Source organism: Leptinotarsa decemlineata, unplaced genomic scaffold (genome assembly GCF_025532065.1).
Source record: "Leptinotarsa decemlineata unplaced genomic scaffold, Ldec_3_MD MMD2_tig00026340_RagTag_RagTag, whole genome shotgun sequence".
NCBI lineage: Eukaryota > Metazoa > Arthropoda > Insecta > Coleoptera > Chrysomelidae > Leptinotarsa > Leptinotarsa decemlineata.
The window spans coordinates 5,528,380-5,550,608 of NW_027412694.1; the positions used below are offsets into that span (position 1 = coordinate 5,528,380).

Consider the following 22,229-nt stretch of genomic DNA (forward strand, 5'->3'; position numbering starts at 1 on the left):
TTCTCAACGCCCTTTCGTCTGTTATTAAAAAGTCAAAGGAAATTGGGCTTGAACTAAACTTCCATAAATGTGAACTTCATTTTCTAAGTGAACCTGATTTGAATATTTCGAGAAAATTCAATGACGTTGCTCCTGGGATCAAAATAATTGTAAGGAATAGTTTAATTCGTCTTGGTTCCCCTTTCACAGAAGAATCATTCATCACTTTTTTTGAGAAAAAATTACATAATTTCAGAATTATGTCTTCTCGTGTTCATGCTCTTCCAAGACATGTAGCTTTCCATCTTCTCAGAAACTGTTTGACTATTCCAAAGTTCCTCCATCTCATGAGATGTTTTTCAACCTGGCATCACCAAACTTATCCGATCAAGTTCGATGAAGAAATTCGTAACACTCTCCGACTTTTATTGAATGATCAATTGGAGACCAATGCATAGCATCAGGCTACTCTTCCTGTATTTTATGGAGGTTTAGGCATTCGAACAATCACTGATCTTTTACTACCTACCTTCCTCTCTTCGAGTTATAGTGTGATCAATATGATAGATTCAATTTCATCACCCTCCTTTTCATCGGATAACAATTTGAGCGAGGCCAAACAACTATGGATCTCACGAACTAATCTAGAAGTACCAAGAACCGAAAAAAAATCTTCAACAAACCTGGGATATTCCTCTTGTAAAAAAATGCCTTGAATAATTTGTTAATCTTGGCTAAATCTCAAATAGATAAGGCACGTATTGTCGTCAAAACATGCAGGCGCTTGGTTGGATGCCTTACCAGTTTCATCCCTTGGTACATCATCAGACAATGAATCTTCTAGAGTTGCTGTATGCCTTCAACCAGGTTCCAATATTTCTGTTCAACACAAATGCAAATGTGGAATGGAAGTAGACACCCGATGATATCATGGACTGAGTTGTAGATATAGCGCCGGGCGCTTTTGCCGTCATCAAGCTGTAAATGATGTCATCAAACGGGCCTTAGGTACGGCAAATATACCGTCCATCTTAGAACGCCCCGGCACTCGCAGCGATGATGGGAAACGACCAGATGGCATGATTCTCACTTCTTGGCGGAAAGGAAAACCGGTTGTTTGGGATTTCACATGCGTCGATACTTTGGCTCCTTGTCACGTTCCTTTGACTTCTGTATCCAACGGTGCAGCAGCTTCATTAGCGGAATTGTCGAAAACACAAAAATACAATTATTTGGGAGATAATTTCATTTTTTATGCAATAGGAATCGAAATATTTAGTACCTTAGGCCCCCAAGCATTGGAATTTATTCGTGAAATCGGTATTAGGATATTCAAAGAGACGAATGACCCAAGAGCTACCTCTTCCTTGATTCGAAAAATTAGCATTCTGATTCAAAGAGGAAATGCAGCTTCATGTTTAGATACAATTCTTCAATCAAAAACCCTCAGTGAATTACCAATGTTTCCCATGAACAAAATATATCGGCAAGTATAGACAGTGCAAGAACTGGAGTTGTGCTGTTTGGTGAAAGACTAGCAGCAAAACGGTCAAGCTTTGACAGAAAAGGAAGTGGGAACTCTAAATGAGACCGAGTTTGGTCCTCTGGCTGAGCCCTAACAGTCCCCACAAGAACTCATATCTAATTTAGTTTTGAGCAGTTTTGCTTTGAATTCCTTATCCTACCAGCCCAATGAATCATAATATCCGTGTTTACTCAGCAGAAAATAGTAGTGGCAAACGTAGTTGCAACAATAGATCGGTGATACATTCTTCAGTCAAAACTCTTGGTTTCAATGGGTTAAAAAATCTTGGAAACACCCGTTTCATAAACAATATAATCCAATGTTTATCAAACACGGGATGGTTGCTGGAATACCTAAAAAAGGATACATACATGGAATATATCAATACTAGTATTTCTAGTATGAAAAGTGTTTTAATCAAAGCGTTCGCAGAAGTTATCAAAGAATTGTGGTCAGAAGATTCATCTGATAGAGTAATTAACACAGTCTACTTCAAAAATCAGATTCAAAGATTTGCCCCTCGATTCATGGTTCTGCCCATCAAGACGCCCACGAATTCCTTCGATATCTTTTAGAAGGTTAACATGAGGACCTCAACAGAATTACTGAGAAACCTGAACCGTTCTTAACTGAAATTGACGAAAAACTGAGCGATAACGGAAAAGCACAAGAGTCCTGGCAGAGATATTTGAATATCAACAACTCCAAGACTATTTCGTTGGTCAATTAAAATCCACTGTGAAGTGCACATACTGTGGACACTCATCAGTAACCTTTGATCCTTTCTGGGATTTATCTCTTCTCATACCACAAAGAACTGGCCAATTGATTTTGTCACATTGCTTGGATTCTTTCACAAGGAAGAAAACTCTGGATGGAGATGAAAAACCAATGTGTTCGAGGTGCAAGCAAAGGAGAAAATGTACAAGTCCTTATCAATCTATAAGATTCGCCGTATTTTAGTAATTCATTTGAAAAGATTCTCTCCAACGGAAAGATTCAGAGGGAAATTGAATGTTTCCATTGACTTTTCTTCAGATGGATTAGATATGAGCAATTATGTAGCAGATAATGTGGCTCCTTGTCGTTATAATCTATATGCACTTTCAAATCACAGTGGGACTACTTACAACGGACATTACACAGTATATTGTCAATTTAATTCTGTGATTTGATTTAAAAATTGCGAACTTAGTAGCCAGTAGTTATTTTGAAAAATGTCTAATTCCAAGTTTTCACTGTCTCCACCGTAGTTAGTAGAAGCAGCGAAAGTAGCATCACAAAAATTATTGCCAGCTAAATCGCGGAAAGTATATGAAACCGCGTATTCAAGATTCACAGAATGGAAGATGGAAAAGACATGCAGTTCTTTCTCGAAGACGGTGGCTTATTTTTCGGAATTGGAACAACAACAAAAACCATCAAAAGTGTGGTCGAATTATTCAACGATTAAAAGTATGTTACAATCCAATAATAATGTAGATATTTCAAATATTTCAAACTAATTACATTTCTGAAACAAAATGGGAAAGGTTGCACGCCCAAGAAAGCTGCGATATTTACGAGTACACATATTAGTGACTTTTTAAATAATGCTCACGATGAAGTTCATTTAATGGCCAAGGTTGTTGTTGTATTTGGGATTGCAGAAGCTTGTCGAATTTGTGAAATCAGCCAGGTAACATTAGATGATACTGAAGATTCGGGAACGTTATTAATTGTGAAACTCAAGCAAACAAAGAATGATGTAAACAGGAAATTTGTAGTTACTGAAGAATATATTAAATTTTACCGAATGTAGCCCTTCGTCCAGCAGCAGCAAAGGATTGCTGAAGGGCATGTTGATGAATCGGTAGCACACAGGACAGAAATAGCTAATAAACTGTTTAGAACGTTTGGCAGTGCTAAAATAATACCCACACCCGATTTGCGACCAGGTACATCAACGGCAGTTGTGCCCATGACAGAAAAAAATATTTCAACACAAGAAAATTCGACTGTTGTACCGAATAGTTCAAGGAACATATCATTCATGCAATGCACATTTGATAATTGTACTTTTGATATAAAGGAAATGTAACTTTTGTATAAGAAAATATTCTAAAATTAAATTTCTACCGTTACTTATGTATATATATATATATATATATATATATATATATATATATATATATACATATATATATATATATATATATATATATATATATATATATATATATATATATATATATATATATATGTGTATATATATGTGTATATATATATATATATATATATATATGTGTATATATATATATATATATATATATATATATATATATATATATATATATATATATATATATTTAATTACTTCTCATATTTTTTATGTAAAATTTCGATACTCCTCTTTGAGCTGATTTCAAAAATGTATAATACTCGTAGGTTGAAGTGGTTAGTTTATGAGATAAACAATTTTTCTTTTAATAGCACAAATTTTACTCATTTTTTACTTTCACCTCATTTGCCTGTAATAAAATGGGTTGTACAACAGTTCAAACTCTTTAATCTTTTTAACTGTGCTATTTATTATGAAGTTACAATAAGTGTTCAAAATGAGTACTATTCACTTCCATACAATGGTATAATTTATTTTGAAATGCCTCTCTGACATTGCTTAATACGGCTGGATTTAATTGTCGACATTCATTTTCTATCCTCTCTCGTAAATCATCCAGAGATTCTGGTTGGGTAGCATAAACTTTTGTTTTTAAATACCCTCATAAAAAGAATAAAAAGAAGTCTAGGGGTGTTAAATCCGGTGACCTAGGTGGCCACTCCATCATCTGCCCTATTCTACCTATCCAACGAGCGGGGAATGTTTCGTTTATAAATTGTCGGACAGGCATAGCATAGTGTGAGGGAGCTCCGTCTTGTTGAAATACCAGTAAATCTTCGGAAAGATTATCATCATTTTCTATTATTGTTGTAATACGTGGGTCAACTCCTTCCCTGAGTAACTCAAGATATGATTCACCATTTAAATTTCTGTTGATGAAGAAAGGTCCGACAATATGGTCACCTAGGATACCACACCAAACGTTTAACTTTTGGGGATGTGTATGGAATTCACGCATAATATGTGGATCACTTTCAGCCCAATATCTACAATTATGCCTATTTACTAAGCCATTTATTGAAAATGAGCATTCATCAGAAAAGCAAATAGTGTTTAACAATTGTGGATTGTTATTGATAAATTGCGTTATTGATTCGCAAAACTCTAGACGACGATCAAAATCATCTTCATTCAACTCGTGCACCAACTTAACTTAGTATGGGTGGTACTTGAATTTATGTAGAACTCGGAAAACTGTAGAAGATGAAACACCGATCGGGGTTGTTGAGCCTCTAAGCTGACTTGCCCTAAAATTGCCACTTGGATTACTTCGTTATTTACGAGTCCCTCTCGCTTATGCACTTTATTGCAAACAGACCCTGTTGTGGTAAATTTCTCCATCAGTTGAGTTGCATACTTATGAGTTGCATGTCTTCCGTCATGTAATTCGTTAAATATTCTAGCAGCAGCTCTTGCACAATTATTATTTTGGTAGTAGAAACCTACAATTTCAATTCTTTCTTGCAAAGAGTAAACCATTTCAGCGAAACAAAATAAATAATGTATCAAAGTACACTATCAATAGTGACTACAAATTCTAGTTGACAATGTCAAACTCTAATAAAAAGTAGAGTTTTTTGTTGTTTGGATTTTTGAAGTAGAATGAATAGCACAGGTAAACAGATTAAAGAGTTTGAACTGTTGTTCAACTCATTTTAGTATAGGCAAATAAGGTGAAAGTAAAAAATAAGTAAAATTTGTGCTATTGAAAGAAAAATTGTCTATCTCATAAACTAACCACTTCAACCTACAAGTATTATACATTTTTGAAATCAGCTCAAAGGGGAGTATCCAAATTTTACATAAAAAAATATGAGAAGTAATTTAAAAAAAAAGGGATGATGCTAGGGGTGAGGGGGTGGCTTTTCCAGTAAGTTTAAATAAGCCATAATGCTTGCCCCTTCCAACATAAATTGACGTATTTTTAGATTTTTTCTAAATACCAGTATTACAAAAGTTTTTAAAGGTGGATACTTTTATCTGAAAAGCAGTGTATATATATATATATATATTCCGTGTTGGGAATCACATATTTTTTCTATATTAACGCATAATCTTTCGATTGAAATGAAAAATTTGGTTTCGTAGGCAATACAAATCCTTACCGCGCAGTTACGATCTGTACGCTTTGAAAAGCGCCCATGCGCGTTCCGAAAATTTTACAGTTTGGTATACACGTTAAAATAAAAATGAGTGACTTCAACTTATCAGGCTTGCTTCAGGACAGACATCAAATTCAAATCGCGAAACAAGGCGTGTCCATCGGCCGTAACGTTTATGCGAATGTTCCTCGTGGGTATTTTCAGTGTTGAAAATACAAGAATCCGGATTGTTCTTTAATTAGATTCTAACTAGCTAATGATTACCTAATAGAAGTTATGGATTTGTATCCGCATCATTATGGAAGAGCATGTTATTAAAACAGTTTTATTTAAATTGTATTTCACAATGTTTAGTATTCTATTTTGAAGTTTTCGCTTCCAGTTCTTCATGAAAATTAATGTATCATATAAAATACAGTTGTCTTGAAGTTGACTTATAATTAGTTTAATCATATTTCTCTCAGCGTGTCAATATTGTACTGAAATATAACAAAAGGATTCAACTGAAAGGAATATAGTTTATGAAAAGGTTCGTTTCTGTAAAAAAAACTTTTGGCTTTCTACTTATCCATCTTCATACAGAAAATGTGATATACAAAAGAACATCTAAGAAATTAACATTATTTACAGATCTAATAAAACTCATTTAACTTTTTTTACAATACCACGTGATGAATTAAAAAAATGGTCAGTCGTGTAATAGTAGATTAAGGTTTACCTTGTTCAATAACATTTTGAAATGTAACTATGAATTATCGAAGTGCCTTTGAATCGTGAACTGTTATTAACGCTACAGATGTGTCACAAGTGATTTATTATTCATACGACTAAACTAATGAATCTGGTTTCAATTAGGAGCATAAACAGTAACAAAAAATATAAACAATTTGTGTTTTTCAAAGACGTGGTGCTCTGATAGCAGCGTCGACTCAATGGTATTAGGAAAATGGATCTCAGTGACCATTATGGTTTGATATTTCAATTAGTGGTAGACGGTTTGGAAAAAAAATGATAGAGTATTGAAAGAATTCACGAAAAGAACTACGTGTCAGGAGAACCTATCGAAACTAAAAGAATTTTTAAGTAACGAAAACTACCAATCTGTGTATGGAAGTGGCTTAAAAATAAACGAAGTATACTCGAATTTTTTCAATATATAACTATATGCTTTAGATCTAATATGTCCTTTGATAAAAATAAAAATTGATAGGCAATCCACAAAAAATGAATGGATAACAGTTGAACTCAAGGCAGGAGGTAGACAATTGTAGGAAATTTATTGTCTAACCAAAGGTGGCCATAATCAAAATGTGCTAGATTTGTATCGTACGATAAAAAAATAACATAGTAAAAATATTAAAGAAGGTAACTGGTCGAAAATAAAAAAATAATTGCTGAGACTTTTGCCAGAAATTGAGAATAAAAATTCCACCGGAATGGACTGCTTTACTACAAATTCCTTTGTGAACGACTGGCATTAATAATCAATAAATCTGTTGAGGACGGAACTTTTCCAGACCCACTAAAAATTGTAAAAATAATTCCCTTATACAAGAAAAATAACCCCCTTATAATCGATAATTATAGACCAGTAACCATTCCCAGTTTGTTGGCTAAGGTAATTGAAAAAAGTATCTGTTACAAATTATTTCCTTTTTTGGTGAAACACAATATAATCAGTATCTATCAACACGGATACTGCCACGGTAAGTCGACGGAAGGAGCGGCTGCAACTTTCCTGGAGCATATTCATAATCGCATTGAAAAAGGTAAATTTGTAGCTGCGCTTTTCTTTGACTTATCCAAGTCATTCAACTCCATAAATTTTGATATACTTACAAGCAAATTATATGCAATAGGTATTAGAGGGACATTTGTTGCATGGGTAATATCATATATAAAGTTCAGCAAATCATATGTGACATGGGATGATACGATCTCTTTTACATTCAACGTAGACATTGGAGTTTCACAGGGCTCAGTTCTGGCACCACTGATTTTTCTGATTTATATCAATGATTTACCTCAAGATCTAGATACAAAATCATTATCACTTTTTGCCGATGATACTGCAGTCTCAGAGGGAGCTGATAGTCCTGCGGAACTATAGTCGAAACTGAACACAATAAGTAGTAAATTCACGAAATGGTGTCACATAGTCAATACCGACAAAACGGTGTTAGTTCAATTCTTCAACCGAAGACCCTTTGAGCTTATACAGGTTGATATAAATAATGTCACTACCTATCTGTCGGAAACCACAACATTTTTAAGACTTCATATAGATTCTGGGTTGAGTTGGCAAGTTCACATAAACTATGTTTGCAAAAGAATCAACACCAGTTTTCAAGCATTGGTACAACTTCAAAAGGTTATGAATGAAAAGCATTTGGTGAACATTTACATTAACATCAGTCGTGCATTCATCTCTCAAAAAAAAGAAGGAGTCTGAGTTTGAAACTAATTCAAAGTGTCACAATTACCCAACAAGAAATGGAAAAATAATTAAACTGCAGAAAAATTGTTGGAAAAAATCACCCTCTATAGCAGGCTCCCAGCTAATCAATTTTGTGCCTTCAAATATAAAGAGTATTCCCTTGCAAACGGAAAGTTAATGAATACCTTTCAGAGATATGTTTTCATTCTATCAATGAGTACATCAATATATAGGGTACAAAAATCCTCTGTCGATCAGTACCTACCATGACACAATAGAATAAATATTCATTGAGATATGGAGCCACAAAAAAATTGACATTCAAACAGCCTAATAGTTTGTTACGACCATCAGGACAAGACGATATTTCAGCTCCTGGCGAGACGAGGCTGTCATTCTGGGCTCACTTCGCTTGCTTTCGGCACATGATTTTCGGACCCAATGATCATTCACCCCACAGTGTGGGGAGTGATCTTTGGTTGATGATGATGGCACGCCCTCCGAAATGTATCGGGGCTTCGGGTGATGGGGCCCGACTATTGATAAAATGGTTTCATAATAACTAAAAACTACTTGATAATTGCCGTTGAGATGAAAGTTTATGAATTCCGTGAAAATCTGAATGAAGAATTCTTGGGCAATTGCATTTTTATTCATTTTTTTTTTCATAAATATGTTGCGTCACTAATCAAAGATCGAAATAATATGATCCGTTAACATTATTTTCAGATTGTGGACGGTGAGGTGAATGAAAACTTCACAAGTCAGTATTTACCTGATATCAAAGTAATTTTGTTTCTCGATGCACTTAAGCTGGCATCATGATAAATACATTTTGTTTCACGGAGTTTTCGTAATATGAAGGTGAATTGCAAGAAAAGCATTTGCGAATATCTGTAGAACATCACGCTGTTCAAACTATTGTATTCATGTTATCTTTTAATTATTTGATTAACTTTCTTCAGAGAAGTCAACAGTCTTCCACAAAATGATCTAATCAGAGAATTTTGTTTCAGGACGAATGTCGGACCGACCTCAGCAGGTGGATAGGAGCTCCTCGTCCTGGAGTTCCAATGTTACCAGTTGCTCCAGAGGTAACTACTTTTCTTCATATTTACGTTGGAGAATCGCACAGATATAGTTTTATGTGAAACTGATTTAATTCGTTTTTCGTTTCATTCGTCGTAGTTCGGTCAGAAGAGAAAAATGAACAGACAAGCAACTTTAAGAATATTACTGGAGTTCAGTCCCAACACCAAACCGTTATTTTTAACACCTCGACACGTGTCTCAATCACCAAGTGATCATTCTCAAGAAGAATATTAAACTTAATTACATTCGATATTATCCTTTTCTTTACTATATAGAAACCTCTGCTAGGAACCTGCGTCTTAATTGTTCTAAATCAATTTCACGTGTTGCCTTATCAACTAGTCTTAAATTAATTTTACAATATTGCCTTATCTAACAGTCAGATATATCTGATAATCAAATATTATTTCAACAAGCTATACAGGGTCCTGCAACAGTGGCGCGGTGTTCCATATCTCTATATAGGAAGCAGATAGGAATCTAATTTTCTATAATATTACCTTATTGCTCGAGCTCGACAAAATAAAACAGGGTGTTCGATTTTTTCTGGGCAACCTATATTTTTTATCGCTTTTTCGGTTTCTTCATAGAAAATAAAATAAACTTTATGTATATCTGCACTTCGAAAATATTGACGGTTTTCGAGATATCTAGCATGACAGGTTTTTTTTTCCAATATTCGTCACTCAGAATATTTGTAATTATAAAGTGGTGCCAAGTCCAGTTGAAATTTTTTTTTGGTCGAATATTCTACATTGGTAACTCTCTCAAACGATATATCTGAAATCGACCTGTGATATACAGGGTATGAAAAACCGCTTGCCAAATATTGTAAATGAAAATTTGCAAAATCTTCCTTATATTAAATGGAACACCCTGTATATTATTGATCCATAAGAAGCGCCAACGAAACCTCTACAAATTTCATTAAGTATTCCCTATGGCTAAGTTCAATAGTTTTTCTTAAATGAGCATTTCTTTCGAAAAATGGTCATTTTTTCAAAGCGAAATCCATTTGACGACTGATAAAAATATACGAAAGATATCTTGTTTCAATTTTGTACATTAGAAGGTGTCCAAACAAATATTTTTTAACGAAATAAATGTATGTACCTATCACTTTTTGCTAAATGGAAAATTATTTTTTCATTGGATGCAGAATTTCACTCATAAATCGTGCAATATCAAACCAAACAAGTTAAAAGAAAGAAACATTATAAATAACTATTTTTTTCATGTTATTATATTCATTCAGAGCTTGAGTTCTAGATATTCAAATTTGTCAACTGGCAAATTACAAAACTACAAAAGGGGAGTTTAATTAAGGTTGATAATGAAACTTTTATAAAATATGTTCAACATGTCTTCCATTTTCTTGAATGCAGAGCTGAAGTCTATGTTTGAAAGACTGTTCTACCCTGCGCAAAACAGCTGGTGTAATGCTGCGAAAAGCATTCGTTATTCTGAGTCGCATATTTTCGGGAGAAGTTGGTGGCTCAACGTAAACCATATTTTTTATGTATCCCCATAAGAAAAAATCTAGTTTCGTCAAATCTGGTGATCTAGCGGGCCACCGTACAGGCCCATTCCGTCCTATCCATTTATTGGGAAATACTTCATTTAGATGATCTCTCACTTCTGCCGAATAGTGAGCAGGTGCACCATCATGTTGTAACCACATTCTATTGCGGAGGTCAAGAGGAATATCATCTAACAAACCTGGTAAATCATTTCGTAAGAAATTGAGATACATTGCACCATTCATATGTCCCTCAAAAAAGTATGGACCAATTACATATTCTCCAATGATGCCTCCCCAGACATTTATCGACCACCTATGTTGATAATCCACCTGTCTCAATAAGTGAGGATTTTCTGTCGCATAATAATGTTAATTATGTCGATTTACAAATCCATTTTTATGGAATGTCGATTCATCCGACCATAAAATATTATTGAAAAAATATTCGTTTCGACGAATTTTGTTCATGGCCCAATTGCAAAATCTCACTCTTTTCTCGAAATGAGCATACAGTAGTTCTTGATGTAACTGAACGTAGTATGGATGAAAGCGATGTTTCTTCAATACTCGTTGCACTGATCTCTCACTTATATCCACTATTTCCCCAATTTGTCGTTGACTCCTACTAGGATCTTCTTCAACAGCAAGAAGAACTTGCAATTCATTATCTTCATTAGTAGCTGGCTTGATGCGCTCATGTTTGGAATAATTAATAGATCCAGTTTCAACGAATCGTCCCAAGACCTTTCGGAAAGATCTTTCATCTGGATGCCTTCTATCTGGATACCGTTGAGAATAAATTCTACTTGCCAATAAACAATTCCTGTCTGATTCACCTAATATGAAAATCATATCAATCAAATCACTTTTTGATAACAACATTCTGATGAAATTATACCGACAGTTCAACTTCACGATTGACTAAAAATTTCAATATTCATTTGCAGCCAAATATTTTGTTCTGTCATTTGCCAGACTACTTGATTTCCAATAAATATTTCATTCGCTGAAAGGTTGTTTTAGACCGAAAGAATATGGCACAAATTCCGAGATTTTTGAAATTATTGTAACTATTCAAGAACGTCCATTTTGTGGTGTAATTCGCAACTTGTTTATCTAGCAACAGGTAATTTTAGGAATGGGCGATAATTTAAGGAAAGGGTATTTTTTGTATATTCTTATCAGTCGTCAAATGGATTTCGCTTTGAAAAAATGAACATTTTTCGAAAGAAATGCTCATTTAAGAAAAACTATTGAACTTAGCCATAGGGAATACTTAATGAAATTTGTAGAGGTTTCGTTGGCGCTTCTTATGGATCAATAATATACAGGGTGTTCCATTTAATATAAGGAAGATTTTTCAAATTTTCATTTACAATATTTGGCAAGCGGTTTTTCATACCCTGTATATCACAGGTCGATTTCAGATATATCGTTTGAGAGAGTTACCAATGTAGAATATTCGACCAAAAAAAAATTTCAACTGGACTTGGCACCACTTTATAATTTCAAATATTCTGAGTGACGAATATTGGAAAAAAAAAACCTGTCATGCTAGATATCTCGAAAACCATCAATATTTTCGAAGTGCAGATATACATAAAGTTTATTTTATTTTCTATGAAGAAACCGAAAAAGCGATAAAAAATATAGGTTGCCATTTAAAAAGACACAGTTGGGATCCGCCCAGAAAAAATCGAACACCCTGTGTGACCGCCAATATTTTTATTTTGTCGAGCTCGAGCAATAAGGTAATATTATAGAAAATTAGATTCCTATCTGCTTCCTATATAGAGAAATGGAACACCGCGCCACTGTTGCAGGACCCTGTATATTACACTATTAGTTATACTATTATTCATAATATTATTATTACTTACTTTCTTACTCATTATTACTTATTTCTACACTTTCATAGGCATTGAGACGCCTTTTATTACTTTGTCTAACTGATCTTAATGAACTAAAGTTAATGGAATGGTTTTGTTGCAAAATATAATGGACAACTGCTGATTTTTCTAATCTTCCATATTTTGAGCCTTTCTTACTTTAATAGATCTTTCTGTCTGACCCTGAAGGTGGTATTTAGAACAAATCATACACTACAGAGCTTTTCAGATAATCCAAAGTCGAGAATTCGGAAAAGTCTGGAATTTACGAAATTAAATTTAGGGACTGGGGTGCAAAATATTATGAACAGACTGAAAGATCTATTAAAATGAGATATATGGAACACTTAGCACACCTAAAATATAGAAGATCAAAAAAATCAGCAGTCGCCCATCATATTTTACATCATTAAGATTAGTTAGACAAGTTAACAACATCTATATGCCTATGAGAATAATATTATGAACAACGATGATGGACCAATACCCCATAGTATACTATATAGATTGTTGGAATAATGTTTTATTATCAGATTTACCTGACTGTTATATAAGGCAATATTGTAAAATTAATTTAAGACTAGTAGTTAAGGCAACATGAGTAATTGATTTAGGATGTTATAGATTTATCATTGTTATGTGATTACACCCTGTATATCGTTTTTAGTTGACATTTGTCAGTAGTGATCAAGGTTGATGGGAAAATATGAGTTGTTGAAAAAAAAAAAAGTAAAGTTTTTGAAAGACGTTTGACTTTTCTAAAAGAATATAAAATTTCGTTCTTCGACCCGGAATAAATAATAATTTGCAGGTAATTCAAAAACATATGGTCCTTCGAGATATGCAAAGAAACAACACCATGGATAGCATGAATGCAAGCAAATCTGTTCAAAACCTGAGGTACAGTCAAAGATTGAAAGAAAAGAAAGAGAAGCTACAGGCTAAATCTGAAGTAGTCGTGACAGCAGTTGAAGGTCAAGAAGCAATCAGAAAATCTCCTTCCAAACTAAAAGGAAGCAGTAGGAGTAGTCAAGCTTCAAGACTGAAGAAATTGGAAATCGAAACGGCAATAAAGAAGAAAACATTAGAAAAAGAGCTTATAGATCTAGAACTAGCCCTGAAAGTAGCAGAAATTGAAGAGAATGGTGATGAAAGTGAGTCAATGTCAATGCATCAGTCCCAAAAGCCTAACGTGGAAGATTGGATCGACGGTAAAACTCCATGGACAAACGGGCATGACGGTGAGGATAAGCATTCGATATTTATGGTAAAAGAAGATGAATTGGTAAGAGATTATCATTCTAAAAATAGTCCGGAAAAGTATTCTACTCCTTTCTTTCATAACAATATGTATCAAATGACTCTTCCTCAGATGACAAAAATATTAACAAGGCAATCTCTGCCACGGGAACTTCCCATTTTTGACGGAAATCCAAGTGAATGGCCCAATTTTATTTATCATTATAATAATTCTAACGCTATTTGTGGATTTTCAAACGAGGAAAATCAATCTAGACTACAGAAGTGCCTAAAAGGAAATGCAAAAAAAATTGTTCAATCCCTTTTAATAATGCCACAAAATGTTGACAAAGTTATTGATTTACTGAAAAATCGTTTTGGTCGGCCAGATCATATAATAATGATGTTGTTAGAGAAAATAAAGAAATTTCTATCCGTGAGAGAAGAAAAGCTTGAGTTATTCATAGAGTTTTGTGATGAAATCAAAAATTTTGTAGCTTCTATAGAATCGCTCAATGAGGAAGAACATTTACATAATTCAATTCTAATGAATGAAATAATGAGTAAATTACCAACCTCATATCAGCTATCATAGGTAGAACATCTTTCTAAGTTAGTAAAACCACGATTCAAACTAGTAGAATTAGGAAAGAGGCTTGATGAAAAGGCAAATGCGGCTAGTCAAATTCAAATTCCAAAATATGACATTCAGGAAAATACGTCCAAATCAAAATATGTCAAAAAAGGAGTTACTTTAGCAACGAGCAAAAAATCTTGTATTTGCTGTAAGAAAAATGTGCATCATCTTACAGAGTGTTCCGAATTCAAGTCAATGCCAGTAGATGGTAGGTGGTCAATAATAACGGAAAATAAGATATGCTTTTCTTGTTTGAGTTTTTATCATAATCTAAAGCAATGCAGAAAACGAAAGGTATGTGGAGTCCAACAATGTCCAAAGTTTCATCATAAGTTATTACATAAAGACGTTCCTCAGACTATTAATGAAGCCAATAATGTTGATGACTCTGCCATTGTTGGAACAAATTCTCACGTTTTCAATAATAAATCCGTTCTACTGAAAATTTTACCGGTAGTTGTCACTTGTCGAAACAAAACAGCCGAAACTTATGCACTTTTGGATGACGCATCAACAATTTCTTTAATAGATGAAGAATTTGCTAATTATCTTGGTCTTGACGGTCCCATACAAAGTCTTTCTCTACAATGGACTAATGACGATTTGTTTCATCAACAAAATGATTCTAAAGTTGTTTCATTTACTATTAGTTCCAAAGACAATGGTCCCAATTTTCAGATGCGCCATGTACGAACAACGAAACTTTCTCTTCCCTCGCAGACAGTAGATTTCGATAAAATCAGGATGAAGTATCCATATATCCAGGACAAGATTTCACCGTTGAAAGATGCTCAACCCAGGATACTCATCGAACAAGATAATTGGCCACTTCTAGTTAACAGAAAACTCATTTCTGGACCATGGAATGGACCCGCCATGAGTAAAACATTATTGGGATGGGTAATTCATGAAAATTTGGATGTGTCCAGTAGAAATGAACATATCGTCTGTCAAATCAGTACCCACGATCTCCGAAATGAGAAGGATGATTTAGATATTCTACACGAAATGGTTAAAGAAAATTGGAAATTGGAAACTGTTCAAAGTATGTCTGATAAAGTTTTGTCGATTGAAGATAAGAGAGCACAGCATATTTTGGACACAACAATGAAACGAAGTGGAAAGAGATTTGAAACAGGACTTCTATGGAAAAAAGATAACATTGTTCTTCCTGAAAGCAGAACAAATGCGCTAAAAAGACTGAACTATATTGAACGGAAAATGGATAGAGATGAGAAGTACGGTGAAATATATTGCGAAAAAATTCAAGACATGGAGAAGAAAGGTTATATCAAGTTGACAAAAAAAAGCAAATAATGTGAATGAGAAAACATGGTATTTGCCACATTTCGGGGTAACAAATGTAAACAAACCAAATAAATTAAGAATTGTCTTTAATGCTTCAGTCAGAAGTCACGGTGTGAGCCTCAATGATAATTTATTGACAGGTCCCGATTTGTATAACTCCATGAATGATATTCTGTTAAATTTTAGAATTAAAAAATATGCATTCACTGCTGATATAAAAGAAATGTTTTTGCAAGTTAAAGTAAGACCGGAAGATTGCTCTGCACAACGAATATTATGGTGAGGCAAAGATCGATGAATTGAACCTGATACATATGAAATTGTTGTCGTATTTTTTGGATCGACCTGTGGACCTTGCTTAGCCCAGGAGGCTAAAAACAGAAATGCCGAAGACTTCAGAGAAGAATTTCCAGAAGCACCAACTGTCATCATACAACAGCACTATATGGATGATTATTTGGGATCGGCAGACACACTCGAAGAGTCAATAAGTCTTATTAAGGATGTGATTCATGTACACAAAGCAGGAGGTTTTGTCATTTGTAACTGGATCACGAATCATGAAAAAATCAGCCAAAGTATTGATGTTTCACTCTTAGCTTCAGGTGGAAAGAATATGGAAAAGAATGGAAAATTCCTATTGGAAAGAATTTTAGGAGTTTTTTGGAATCCTCATGACGACACGTTCAGCTTTCAAACAAAATTTCAGAAAATTGACAGCGATATTTTGGAACACCTAAGACGACCAATAAAAAGGGAAATTTTGAAAGTTTTGATGTCCATCTTTGATCCATTAGGATTTCTGGCAAATTTTTTAATTCAAGGGAAGATTTTACTACAGGACATCTGGAGAAGTCAAATTGGCTGGGATGATGAAATTTCAGATTGTATGGATGAAAAGTGGCAACTGTGGATTGCAGATTTGAAAACTATCCACAATTTCAAGATTCACAGACAATACTTCGCTTTGGATAGACAAAAAAGTGAAATTCAACTCCACATATTCTGCGATGCCTCTGAAAAAAGTTACGCAGCTGTAGCCTACTTAAGAATTCAACAAGGAGATAAAGTTGAGACAAGTTTTATCACTGCTAAGACACGAGTGGCTCCTTTAAAACCTCTTTCCATTCCTAGGTTAGAGTTACAAGCTGCACTGATGGGAGCGCGCCTAGGACATTTTTTGAAGAAAACCTTAGACATGAAAATTTCAGCTATTTGGTACTGGAACGACTCAAAAACGGTTTTGTATTGAATACGGAGAAGATTCAAAGTTTTTGTTGCCCAGAGACTAGGAGAAATACAGGACTTGACTAATTCTTCAGAATGGAAATACATCAATTCCAAAGAAAATGTGGCTGATGAAGTTACGAAGAGATTGGAAAAAATTACGTTTAGCGATAATAACCGGAGATGGATTACCGGACCAGATTTCTTGATATTATCACCAGATCAGTGGCCAAAAGAAAAAATGGAAAGGGAAGTAAATATTGATCATTTGGAAGAAAGACCTTGCGAATTTGTATTCTATCATTTCATTCAAGATAATCTCATAGTGCCTGACCCGAATAGGTTCTCTAAATGGAAGAGATTATTACGTGCTACAGCCTATGTCATTAGGTTTTATGAAATTATTAAGAATCGCAGTAAATTTAAGTCCGAATTAACTGCAGAGGAAATTTGCAAAGCTGAAGTTCATATTTTCAGAAAAATTCAGTTGGATTCATTCAATGAAGAGATGACATTTCTTAGAAATAAAATGCCCATCAGAAGTAAAAGTCGAAAGTAGTGAATAATCTGCGAATGAGATTTTGGATATTAAGAATGAGGCAAGCGGTAAGAAGTGCTTGGAACAGCTGTCAACATTGTACAAATCAAAGAGCTTTACCGAGAATCCAAATGATGGGACTACCCCCTTGCAGGATTGAACCCACAATCAGGGCCTTCATTAAAACAGGCGTTGACTATTTCGGACCTTTAGAAGTATCAGTCAAGAGGAGCCGAGAAAAAAGATATGGTGTTATTTTCACCTGTATGGTCACTCGAGCTATTCATCTTGAAATAGCACATGATTTGAGTACGAATTCATTCATCAATGTACTTCGTCAGTTTGGATGTCGGAGAGGATTTCCTGAGGAATTATATAGTGATAATGGAAAAAACTGTATAGGAGCTGAAAAGGATATATCTCTCCTGTACCGAAACCAGCGATAGGGATATGAATTTGATGTCCAGTTGGCGTGCTGCACAGAAATTATCTGATTTATTCTAGTTCAGATGGACAAATGAGTATTTGCCAAGTTTGATCAGGAGATCAAAATGACATGGTGATTCAAAATCGGTCCGTGTAGGAGATGTTGTTTTAATGGTAGATCCAAATTGACCCAGAAATATTTGGCAGAGAGATATTATCAACGAAGTTTATCCTGCCAAAGATGGTAAAATCAGGATCGTCGATGTGAAGAATAGTAGTGACACGATTTTTCGACGAACAGTTTCAAGACTCATCGTTTTAGATGTTATAAAATAGTAGTAATTTGTTATTCAATTACTAAGGGGGAGAATGTTATAGATTTATCATTGTTATGTGATTACACCCTGTATATCGTTTTTAGTTGACATTTGTTAGTAGTGATCAAGGTTGATGTGAAAATATGAGTTGTTGAAAAAAAAAAAGTAAAGTTTTGAAAGACGTCTGACTTTTCTAAAAGAATATAAAATTTCGTTCTTCGACCCGGAATAAATGATAATTTGCAGGTAATTCAAAAACTTAGGACAATTAAGACACAGTTACCTAGCAGAGGTATCTATGGTATAAATATAATTTAGTTTAATCTTCCTCTTGAAGATGATCACTTGATCATTGAAACACGTGTCGAGGTATTAAAAATAACGGTTTTGTCTTAAGACTGAACTCCACTAATATTCATTACTACACTAAAGGTTTCAAACACGGTCTGATAGATTCTTGATGATTCCTCTTTTATTCGATTGATGGTGGTTGGATTCGTGGTTCAGATACTTTCCCGTATGACTGGGTTTTCGGTATACAGATGTTTCCCACTTAGTGTCGGTCCTCTTCACCAAAACGTCTAAGAATGGCAATTCGTTGTGGATTTCCTTCTCCATTGTGAAAGTGATGGAAGGTCTCACACACATCACGCTGTTGATGTGTTTCAGGAAGGCGTCTAGTTCAGTATTCTCATGGTTCCATATTATGAAGGTGTCGTCAACATATCTCAACCAGACTTGAGGTTTCTTGTGGGCTTCTTTAATGGCAAGAGTTTCAAACCACTCCATATATATGTTGGAGCTGACTGGTGAAAGTGGCGATCCCATTGGCAGTCCCTCATCTTCTGTAATGAATTCGTCCTTCAGTTCTTTACATAAGATGAGGGACTGCCAATGGGATCGCCACTTTCCCCAGTCATAGCCAACATATACAACATACATAACTGTATGTTTAATGAAGTATGTCGTTTCAATATTATCCAAAGATATCTACAGGAATATGAACAAAGAGTAACTCTCCATTGCACTCCCCCAAGGTACTGCCCCTCTGCAATCAATGTACGCATAGTTCATCACCATCATGGTAACATTCGTCAAATCTGAGGAGATTATATAATTGAATAGGTCTGACATTTCCTCCAACTTTCCGGAAAGCACTGCAGCCTTATGGGCTTATCACGTTTCTCCTTCATCTTTTTTAATGAAGACCATTCCCTGTACTAGTTTGTACAGATCTCTTTTTGGATGTTTGTCATATTCTCCTGGACATAATTTGGGTTATTCATTAATTGCTTATCTCCTGCCACCCAATGCCTGACATTCACATAAATCTTGACTAGCTGCCTTTTTCCTTTTGTTGTATATCCTACAGCCAAGGTCTCCGTTATGAAGCCCTATTTTATTCAGCCATCCGCTAAATGAATTGTGTTCAGTGAGAAGTTCTATGATTATTTCGAATTCAATCTGTTGAGGACCCAAATTTATATTCCAATGTTCATTGCAAAATTGCACTGATATGTGACCAAGCGAGTACTTAAATTGAATATTCCTGCCTTCATAGTAATTTTCAGCTCCCTACCGTATTCGGATTTCAACCCGTCTGTTTGATGAGCATGTTCTCAGTATGGTTATTCATTATTCACTATTAGTGTTTCATTACTTTAATCGCGAAGATTGTGTCGTTTGTGGGTTTAGGTGTTACATGCTTCGTGGACATATTTGATGTTCGTTCCTCCATATATACACTCTTTCCTAACACATTATCACAAGATATGAAGAAGGAATAATAAAGAGTCTTTCTGAAGCTGCCAATGGTGTGGTTTTCATTGCACCCGTTATTTCCAACAATGAAGTCTGCACCCTGCTTAGTGAGCTGGGTACTTACATTTCGTCGTTCCAATGTATATCAATCCACAGTTACAAAAGATCATGTATACCCCGGAGTTTCTGAAGGCTCCCTGAAATCCTTAGCTGAACCTTGGACTCACCGATGTCATGTTGTCTCTCCAGATTTCTCCCAATCTGGCCCGTGACATTCTTCCTATAAGGCAAGAATGCTTCTCCATCAACAGGTTCATTTGTAGTTGTTTTGGCATCTTCTTTTTTTAATAGTGTTGTCTGCTCTATTTCGGCTTTCCTATACATATTGTATTTGCAGACATTTTTCAAATCGAGTTCCTCGGTGAGGTTCACATATGCATCAGTTCCTCTCAACCCAAGTTTTAATCACATTCCCCCTTCGTCTTGGCTGGTGATTGGATGTTTTATTCATCTATATATATCTGTGTGTATTGAATTCCTGTCCACTCTATGACCCAAAGTCGCATCTTCTCCAGCACATAACGCAGCCAACAATATGGGTTCATAACCGCTCGCTCTAAGGCACGTTTATAGAAATTTTCCATGAAAAAGTTTGCCATCATAAGATTTAATCGACTGCCCATTCGTTTTTTCGAAGGAAACACCATCTCACTAGAAGTGAGATAAACAATGAGCAAATAAATTAACTGCAGCTAATTTTCGACAGACATAACCGCCCTGTTCGCTCATTGTTTATCATCGACGTTCTATAAACCAACGGATGGCACTGCGATGGGCAGTTCATGGAAAAATTCGAATAATGCGAACAGTCGTGAAACCATGTTGTTAGATGCGTTATGTTGATCATACGTCCGTGGAATGGCAGTACGACCAAGAGACCAAGAACGCATTTGAATTTACTTTCGAGTGGACATTATTCGTTTGTCTAACTCAGATAAACGGCGAGTCGGTATAATCTTAAAGTTAGAAAATGAAGAAAGCACAATTCTACCAACGATTCCGCTGATCTGAACAGAGTGATCTAGGTAGGACTCCAGAATGGTAAATCACTTTGTTTTATCTGACTTTCTTTCTCAACGTTATGCAGGTGGATATAATCTTAGACCTCATATGCTTTACAAGCTTACCATAAATATTTAATAGAACCCCCATAACCACCACGGGGCATAACCACCATCCACTTAGGCTTTGATAAATCTTAGAACCTATCGCGAAATCAACCCACATCTCCAAGAAAAGTAATGATCAGAAATTGTTACAGAAAACTCCAGCATTGTCGTTATACCCTAGAAGCTGCATACGTAGTGTTTTTCGCTTTTAATTATGGTAGGATGGGAGCCCACGATGCAAAATGGGGATTTATACATAATATATACGTTTTCATCGGTGGGGCAAGCGGCTATAGGTTTTTGAATATGAAAAAAATATTGTTGCATGGACATACTCGAGCGCGTCAGATATTGATAGCATCAATGTCCTATGTATTTTTAATAACGTTCGTATGTTAATCTGATCGTTTGCATGATGCGGGTGGTTGTATGTAATGTTTTAAAGTGAAACGAACAAAAATTCAATCGAGCGCGTCAGATTTTCTAAGGGGGTGTTAAGTGCAACAAAAAAAAGCTCTCATTCAATAATCTGACGATTTCGATCTGACGCACACTCGCGGCCATCATTATAATGTGCAAAAAAAATTCGCCATTTTGAAATACTCAAGCACGTCAGATTGAGCTATATATGGTTCATCTTTATGTTCTAGACGTACCGATCATAATCTGACGATTATCTAGAGAGATTCCCCTAATCTGACAAAAAAATTATTATAATTTTCAATTTTTTCAAATTATTCAACTTGATTAACTGAGAAGCTCAGGAAATAGCATGCAAATAAATAAGTGTATGTTTTTTAAATAGAATACTTGTTTGATTTGAAAGGGTTATATTTTTAGAAGTGATTAATTTTATGGGAAAGAAAGTTTTTGGCTTTCTACTACTCCATCTGATACAAA

At 34.9% G+C, this 22,229-nt stretch overlaps 1 protein-coding gene across 4 annotated transcripts in view; it reads left to right on the forward strand.

The window, feature by feature from the left end:
- The window catches only part of LOC111502962 (uncharacterized), a 493,652-nt gene that overhangs the window by 188,611 nt on the left and 282,812 nt on the right, over window positions 1-22,229 (forward strand). For all 4 annotated transcript variants that reach the window (XM_074183432.1, XM_074183430.1, XM_074183433.1 and 1 more), the window contains one exon: window positions 9,221-9,298. In XM_074183432.1, the coding sequence (XP_074039533.1) occupies window positions 9,226-9,298 (73 nt within the window). In that variant the 5' untranslated portion in view covers window positions 9,221-9,225. The remainder of the gene's footprint in view (window positions 1-9,220; window positions 9,299-22,229) is intronic.